This window comes from Pseudomyrmex gracilis, unplaced genomic scaffold (genome assembly GCF_002006095.1).
Source record: "Pseudomyrmex gracilis isolate BER0280 unplaced genomic scaffold, ASM200609v1 scaffold_393, whole genome shotgun sequence".
NCBI classification, from domain to species: domain Eukaryota; kingdom Metazoa; phylum Arthropoda; class Insecta; order Hymenoptera; family Formicidae; genus Pseudomyrmex; species Pseudomyrmex gracilis.
In genome coordinates this window covers 87117-95210 of record NW_018020977.1, presented here as the reverse complement: position 1 = coordinate 95210, position 8094 = coordinate 87117, and the positions used below count along the sequence as shown (strand labels likewise).

Here is an 8094-nt window from a genome sequence, read left to right as displayed (position 1 = left end):
TATATTTTTATATTTTAAATTTAATTTAGAATAAACTTGATTAATCGTACAATAAAAAAACTTAATGCTATAAGATTTTAATTTTGAAAAGGCAAGATACTGAAATTAATTAAAATATATATAAAAATAAAATGAAAACTTTGTATAATGAATAAATTAATATTACAAATAAGTATAATTTTTTTTTCTTCAAGATTTCTATAAAAAAAACTTGTAACATTATATAAAAACTTGTTAAAAACTCATATAAATATTATGTAAAATAACTTTGTTTAGAGCCAAATTAGTAACTGTTCTTGTAAAATATCTTTTGTTTGATTATTAAAAGATGTTGCGATCCTGAGATTCATCAATGAAAGTTAAAATTAATTAACACAAGGTCGACAATAACAAGATCTATCAAAAGAATCATATAAATTATTGAATTTACAAATTTAACATTTTGAGAAATCATTGCACGTCATATAAATATATACTTTTCATTTGAAGTTTGCTATACATTATAATAGATATTATGTAATCTGTTTTAACATTGTGGAGATTGCAACTAATAAAAAATATAAAATCTTTTTTTTCAATACTTTAATCTTCTATTAGTTAGCTATTTTTATAGTATATATAAAAATATTTTTATATTTCTGCGTATTACTTTCCATATTTTTTTAAATATAATTTATTAACTCTCAGAAATATATCATAATACCATGTAGTGTTTTTGGCACAATTTCCACAGAGAGTTAAAAAAAGAAATTTAGTTTAAAATCTAATATCTATTTTTTATAAGGTTATTTATTTATTGTGTATACTCACCACGCAAAGGCATTAAAGTGGAAGTAGACAAGACCTAGGCCATACAGGAATGAAGCATCTTTCCAATAATAATCACTTTTTAAGGAAAAAAATTTCTGATATGCAGACATTGCTGTGAAAAGAAATAAATTTATATCACAGTGAGTCTAATTTAAAATAGTTTAAAATAGTTTTTCACACACATACAAAGCTATATACCTTTGTTGTAATCTTCTAAAAGCAGATGAAAATGGCCCAGCTTGCAATATGTTTTTGGATCAATGCTTATTCCATTATCTTCATCCTTGTTCTCCTTAGATTTTTCAGGACTCTCTTTTATGCTATCTGCTTTTAGACGTTGTTTTTCAGTCTGAGCTTGAATCAGCATACGCTCCAGGTATTTGATAGCACGAACTACCAGAGCCTTCTTTTTGGTTTGCTCCGGAGAATTCAGTTTGAGAAAACCAAATTGACGACTGTACACATGTATACATATATATATAATTAAAACTCTTGTTGCATTTCCTATTATATACTATTGCCTAATTTTTTTTTTTGCTTTTTTTATAATTCTTAATATTTCACCACTTATTTTTATTAAAAATCTAAGGCAAAAGCTTTGGTGTTAAAAATTAATCAATTTTATTATGTTTTCTACTTTATTTACGTTTATATTTTGATTGGATTTTGACACTTCACCGATTGAGTTCTGATCGGATCAGAAAATAAAAAAAAAAACAAGTAATTTTTTTGTTTGGACCTTTGACACGACATGTTAGTCCAATCGTTGTGTAACTGCTTCTTCTTATCACAAAAAGTTTTACCAAACGTGAAGCCGGAAAAAAGTGTCGATTGCGCACTAACATAGTGGCGGATGACATGAGTTAGGTTATGACATAAGACACGAGATCGTAGAGACGAAACATCACGAAAAAATAAGGTCTCAATTGGAAGGAAAAGATAAATATTGCGCACGACAATAATCAGAATGTCACCTGTCTAGTTCTGACAGTGTCTGCAATTCCAGCGGCGTCAGGTTGATATCGTCGGTGTTCTGTGCCATTTTCCGCACACTCTCGACCTGAGAGAGATAACGCGTGACGCGCACCTTACTCGCATCCGCGGCACGCGTGAGAACAAAATCGTACGACGATTAATTCTCTAACCAGAATCGGTGAAAACCTCGCGCGAACGGCGACTATACACAGACACAGTCGCGCGACGCTGTCACCATGCCATACACAGATAGATAGTCCGATATCATTATATAGGCTCCGATATAATCCCTAAACTCTAAAAGCAGAGAGAAGCCTGAGAGCGGCCAGCCCCGTAAGAAAATGTGCAATCACCTTTCCGCTCCGTAAACCAGCGCATGTCCACGGGTGGTGAGAATTGGAACTACGCAGCCATGAGGAAGGTGACCATTTGGACTCGTGCACATAGCACAGAACAGAACCCGCACGCTGTGAACATAGCGCGGAATAGAACCATGTCCACATTTGGACTGCGTTCGAGGAGCACGCTATCTATCAGGGCTGTGTTCAGTTAAGCAAGATGGAACGAACTAATGCAGGAAATGCAGGAATTGAAACTAATGAAACTAATGAAACTAATGAAACTAATGAAAGAAGTGAAAATAGTGAAAAAAAAGAAGGTTGGCTCCCCTGATCTGTTGCGGAACATGTGTAGTGGCAAAATTGGAACCGAAACAATTCTTTAAGTTTCCATTCCGAAGAAAGTGAAAAAGGAAACGAGAGAAGGCGGCGCATACAAATTAAAAAAAAAAAAAAAATTGGAATTTATAGAATCGAACAAGGAAGCGTTAATTGTGACAGAAGATGGTGCTGTCTACAAAGTAACTTGTGAAAGTGACGAGGAAAAGAGACAATTATATAGACATAGGTTAGTCAGGGACATTAGAAAATTGCACACTACTGCTTCTGTTGTTGTGTGCTGGCTCATCTGGCTCTGCATATTCTTTTTTTTTTCTTTTAAAATCGAGTTCTTTTTTCGCATCAGTGTTTTCTGCTGTTCAATTACTTGCAAAACAATTAGCATGGGAAATAATGACCATCGTATTGTTAGTTACCATCGTTAGACCGCACCATCTTCTGTCACAATTAACACTTCCTTGTTCGATTCTATAAATTCCAATTTTTTTTTTTTTTTTTAATTATAATCCGTATGCGCCGCCTTCTCTCGTTTCCTTTTTTATTTTCTTCGGAATAAAAACTTAAAGAATTGTTTCGGTTCCAATTTTGCCACTACACATGTTCCGCAACAGATCAGGGGAGCCAACTTTCTTTTTTTTCACTATCTTCACTTCTTTCATTAGTTTCATTAGTTTCATTAGTTTCATTAGTTTCAATTCCTGCATTTCCTGCATTAGTTCGTTCCATCTTGCTTAACTGAACACAGCCCAGCGCTATTACGTCATTCTATCTTTGTTTTACATCTAATGAGCAATAAAGATAGAATGATGCAACAGAGCTGATAGCGCGCTCCCCGAACCCACCCTTAGAGGGCGAAAAAGTGATAACACATTTTTCGATGGACCTCCCCGCTCTCAGGCTTCTTTCTGCTTTCATGCTCTCGCTCAGTCATGAAAAATATGATGATTAGCAACTACACTGAAATTTAAGGTTGGAAATTCGAGATCTGAGAGCTGAAATTTGAGATTGGAGACGAGATCTAAGATTTGAGATTCACAGACTATGAATTTCGGACCTCAGGCTTCTCTCTGCTGCCAGTAAATTTTAGAAAGCGACCTCTGCGAACACAATACGAACTACGTAGCCTTGTCCGCGTACGAATCGATCCAGTGGATAAAATGGCGATCCGTGATCTTTGTTTGGTTCTGTTCTCTACTACAAAAAAATTGTACGTAGTTTTTTTAGTACGTTGCAAGTATATCAAATTACATCTCAGCAAACACAAAGTAACGGTAACGTAACATTAATGTTATAATTTCCCGCTCAACGATGTAACTGCAATGTAACATGCCTTTGTACGTAGCAGTTACATTGTTGAGTGGGAAATTATAACATTAATGTTACGTAACTGTTACTTTGTGTTTGCTGGGATTATATAATCAAATTACGATATATACATATCTGTGTATTGTACTTAAATTTATAAAACTCGGTTTTACAAAGTGAATTATTATTTTTTTTTGCAAAAAAAAATAATAATAATTCATGAAACGTCAAAAAAACAAATATAATCAGTTATTGCTTTTTATTTTGTGATTACTTTTTTTAATTGTTATTTGCTTCCAATTTGTTTACTCACACCGAGAAGTTCTATATGTGTATACATTGTGATAAAGCTTCTGTGTGTAACTTTTATCGTGCGAAGCAATGGATATTATCGCATCTTGAGAATACACTACAGGTTTCGTACGTTTTTGCACATATATTGCGATAAGATTAATTTTTTTTTTTATTCTTTTAGAAGTAGCAGTGAAGTCAAGAAAGTTATCGTGTTATATATTAAACAGCTCGTGCATGTAAAATACATTCTGTTCTGAGTTGTTCTTCGATTTTACGGCGGGTTTTGGTCGCATTATTGAAACGGAAATGTATCAAATAGATACGAGCCAAGTGCAAGCTCCGAAAAATATTATCGTGGATTGTGACGCTGGTATAGACGACGCTTTGGCCCTGCTTCTTTTTCTTCCTCATCACAAAGCAAAGACAATTAATATTAAAGCTATAACTTGTGTTAACGGCAATACCGGTGTAAATAATGTCGTGAAGAATGTTTTCAGAACGTTGCAAGTGTGTGAAGTTTCGGATGTGAGTATACATATATATTTCTTTTTTTATATTATTTATGCAAAAATTAGAATTTTTCAGAGAAAATTTCATTTAATTCCATTAAATTAATTTGTAATTAAAAATTTAATTATGTATTTAATTATTTTCTACGCAATCACACATTTGTTACACGTGATTACACGTGTAACACACTTCTTTGTTTTAAATAATTTTACGTATAAAATTGGTAAAAAAAAAAATAGGTATGTACAAATAAAAACTACATATATATATATATTTCTGTAGATACCGGTTTATCGAGGAGCGTACTCGTCTTTGTTAGATACTCCAAATGCCACGCAAACGGCATCCGAGCAGTATCACGGAACTGACGGATTTGGAGACGCGTATACCGACGAAACGGACACGAGTGAATTACAAAAGGAACATGCTGTATACGCTCTACACAAGATTACTTCGGAAAATCCTAGTAACGCGATATTTTCTCACATACAGGTTTTTATTTGCGTAATATTTAACAGATATTAATTTGAAATATGTAATTTTTTGTAATTAGATAATGTTTCTGTGGTTTGCCTCGGTCCCTTGACGAACATAGCGTTGACCATAAAGATGTACCCAGAATTCTTAGACAATGTGAAGGAGTTTTGGATGATGGGTGGAAATCTAGCTGGTAAAACTTTGACCGAGATATAAATTCACTGATTTTAACTTGTAAACTCTTTTAGCTCTTTTGTTTAAATTTTTATTTTTATCGTCAAGGAAAAGGAAACGTAACCGCACAAGCGGAATTTAATTTCTACGCGGATCCGGAAAGCGTGCACGTAGTGCTCAACAGGAACGTTAAACCTCTGTGGCTTTTGCCGTGGGAAACTTGTTTAAAATCCGATATTTCACATGTACGCGCAAGTTTATGCACGTGACTATTGCGCGAATTTGGTCGAAATTAAAAATATTTTTTTACAGGAGTGGCGAAAAGACGAAATAGGTAAAATAGATCACCCTTTTGTCCGCATGATGAACCAAATCGAGGACGCGAGACGCGCACGAACGAAGAAACGTTTCGCTAATTATATAATGTGCGACGCTTTTTTAGCCGCGATCGTCTTGTTTCCTCAAGTTGCCAAAACGGTAGTCTCGTGGCACGCCGACATCGAATTGTTCGGCACGAAAACTCGGGGCCAAGTGGTTCTCGATCATCTGTTCACGAACAAACCAAATGTGAATTTAATACAAGAGTTTTGTTCGGAATCGTTTAAGAAGACGTTAATTGACGCTGTGCGGTTACTGACATCATCGACTGTCAGTTTGTAATTTTGCAAACCAGAGTCTATCAGATGTGTATAATATTGAAATTCACAACTAAAAAATCAATAAACGATATGTGTATATAACCAAAAAAAAAAACTCACATTTTGTCATTGTCACTGTATAGAAAGTTTTCTGAAAAATGTATCTATTTAAAAACTACTAGACAATGTTTGAGAGCCAACATTTGCGTGATTTTCTTTAGTTACGTGTGTTTTCTTGTTTAATAAAAAATAAAAAAGAGAACACAGATTAAAGTGAGAAAAGTTATACGTCAATCGGTTAATGATTGGATTTCATTGCTTACATGAAGTTGCATCTTCACATTTAGGCATTACTTGTGCAACTTCTCGTAAATACTAATAGAATCTAGTATTGTATTGCAGTAAGAATTGATGTGTATTTTTAAGATATTGAGAAGTAGAAATTAAAAACATGGATTTAATGTCTTTTATACCAGAGTTTGTGATAAAGCCAACAGTGCAAGTAAGTGAACCGTCTAAGTCTCGCCATGTGAAAAATACGTTTCAATTTTCTTGCCGACAGAAAACGGAATTCTCTGATAGAATAGGTTTTTTTTTTTACTATTTTCTCTTTCTTTCCGAACAAAAATACTGACAATTAAAAATATTGAAGCGCGAGATCATACATACACCACCCATAGAACATGTTTGCACCGCGCTGCCGAGAGAAGATCCATTAATGAAAGTGATCCCCGGCAGTTCTGTTTGGTCGCGTTTACGACGTTGGATCGTTCGAACGCGCATGGCATCGCGGAAATATTTGCTCAGACGATGGGTCTTGAAAAGCAGCCTTGAAATCAATTACGAAATCAATCGGCATTTTGACACCCATCCCCTTATGATACATCCTTACAGTTCCTTCAGGTTGGTTCTATCTTTTTTTTTTTTTTAAGTATTGCGGTTTTTCATGTATGTATAAATACGTAGATACGAATATCATTGATCACATCTACGTTAAAGTATAAATTTTGAAAATAATATTTCTTGTCCTTTTTCATACTCAGAATATTCTGGGAGTCCTTTATGACGTTGTTTATTATAGCGGCTTTGTTAGTGACGCCGGTTTTTCTTGCTTTTTACTTTGACGAATATGAGAAGTGGTACATTTTTAATCACGCGATTGACGCCGTGTTCATATGCGACATAGTGTTCTACTTCTTCACCGGTTACTACGATCCTCGCACGCACTGGATAGACTTTAACCCGAAGGTCGTAGCAAAGTACGCAAAAAAAATGACACATAAGTGGACAATTGTAGGTTTTACATGTTATATTGTATATTATTTGCGTTGTATCGGATGATAAAACTAATACACAATGTGTTAATAATCAATTAAAAAAAAAAAAAAAACAGATTGTCGCAGGATTTAGTAAGACATTTTGAAAACATTTCTCTCTAATTAATTCATTGCAGCACTTATCTGCGGGGATTTTTCATTGTGGATATAATATCCGTGCTACCGTTAGAATTTCTCATTGTGTTCAATAAATCATTGTGGTACCTGGCGTCGCTGAACTTGCTAAAAATACTGTGGATGCGAACTGTCGTTATGTACTCGCGCAAACTCTATTATGTCAGAATTTTATTTTTCTTTTCTCGTGACACACACACACACACACACACAGAGCCGTGATAATACAAATGTAAACCTTCAAATTCCAGGCACACCGAATAAATTTTTATCTGTTCAAAATAGCAGAGATAGGAATTATTATCGTCCTGTGTGTACATTGGGCCGCTTGTCTAGAGTATTACCTGCCATTGATAGTTGGCAAAATATTTGGACCAAATGAGAAGTCAGTATAATTATTAATATGAAATTTATATTTAAACACTTAAAGTTCTACCAGAAAAAGCGTGTAACATTAAATAATATATATGATATAAATAATATATTAAATAATATATATTATACATATAATTTATTATATATTTATAATGTTATACTTTATATTATATATTATATATATTATATACATACTACCGTAAAGTCACTGACCACGACCGCGCGGCCTTGGCGGAGTCACTGACCTCGGCCGCGCGGCCTTGGCAGGGCACTGACCTCGGCCGCGCGGCCTTGGTGGGGGTGGGGTCACTGACCGCGAGCGCGCGGCCTTAGTGGGGGGAGGGTCACTGACCTCGGCCGCGCGGCCTTGACAGGGCACTGACCTCGGCCGTGCGGCCTTGGTGGGGG

At 34.7% G+C, this 8094-nt stretch overlaps 3 protein-coding genes across 8 annotated transcripts in view; 2 read left to right on the top strand and 1 right to left on the bottom strand.

Moving 5' to 3' along the window:
- Positions 1–296: 296 nt before the first annotated feature.
- On the bottom strand, positions 297–2034 carry LOC109860463 (histone demethylase UTY-like). 3 transcript variants are annotated; one of them, XM_020439553.1, is made up of 4 exons: positions 1785–2034; positions 1009–1265; positions 811–922; positions 297–396 (listed from the first exon to the last, which is right to left on the bottom strand). In XM_020439553.1, coding segments are annotated over exons 1-4 (438 nt in total). In that variant the 5' UTR covers positions 1853–2034; the 3' UTR covers positions 297–395. The 3 variants fall into 3 exon arrangements, with proteins under 3 accessions (XP_020295142.1, XP_020295143.1, XP_020295141.1); XM_020439554.1 differs by lacking the exons at positions 297–396; positions 1785–2034 and adding an exon at positions 1550–1610 and having other exon boundaries at positions 646–922; XM_020439552.1 differs by lacking the exon at positions 297–396 and having other exon boundaries at positions 651–922.
- Positions 2035–4174: 2140 nt separating this feature from the next.
- LOC109860456 (pyrimidine-specific ribonucleoside hydrolase RihA-like) lies at positions 4175–5953 on the top strand. The gene is made up of 5 exons (XM_020439538.1): positions 4175–4586; positions 4854–5037; positions 5125–5241; positions 5331–5467; positions 5535–5953. The coding sequence occupies exons 1-5, from the start codon at positions 4368–4370 to the stop codon at positions 5880–5882; spliced, it is 1005 nt and encodes a 334-aa protein (XP_020295127.1). The 5' UTR covers positions 4175–4367; the 3' UTR covers positions 5883–5953.
- A 323-nt stretch (positions 5954–6276) lies between these two features.
- The window catches only part of LOC109860453 (potassium channel KOR1-like), a 5465-nt gene continuing 3647 nt past the window's right edge, over positions 6277–8094 (top strand). For 3 of the 4 annotated variants that reach the window (XM_020439536.1, XM_020439533.1, XM_020439534.1), the window contains exons 1-3: positions 6277–6362; positions 6513–7473; positions 7563–7696. In XM_020439536.1, coding sequence (XP_020295125.1) covers positions 7435–7473; positions 7563–7696 — 173 coding nt within the window. In that variant the 5' untranslated portion in view covers positions 6277–6362; positions 6513–7434. The remainder of the gene's footprint in view (positions 6363–6512; positions 7474–7562; positions 7697–8094) is intronic. The other variant, XM_020439535.1, reaches the window with a different exon arrangement.

Excerpts from the sequence above, each read along its gene's own strand:
- LOC109860463 (XM_020439552.1), bottom strand. The coding sequence starts at position 1,852 with ATGGCACAGAACACCGACGATATCAACCTGACGCCGCTGGAATTGCAG. Across the intron at positions 1,266-1,784 it reads ACACTGTCAGAACTAGACAG|TCGTCAATTTGGTTTTCTCA; the intron begins GTGACATTCTGA and ends ACATGTGTACAG. Across the intron at positions 923-1,008 it reads TTTAGAAGATTACAACAAAG|CAATGTCTGCATATCAGAAA; the intron begins GTATATAGCTTT and ends TTCTTTTCACAG.
- LOC109860456 (XM_020439538.1), top strand. The coding sequence starts at position 4,368 with ATGTATCAAATAGATACGAGCCAAGTGCAAGCTCCGAAAAATATTATC. Across the intron at positions 5,038-5,124 it reads GATTACTTCGGAAAATCCTA|ATAATGTTTCTGTGGTTTGC; the intron begins GTAACGCGATAT and ends TTTTGTAATTAG. Across the intron at positions 5,242-5,330 it reads GATGGGTGGAAATCTAGCTG|GAAAAGGAAACGTAACCGCA; the intron begins GTAAAACTTTGA and ends TTTATCGTCAAG.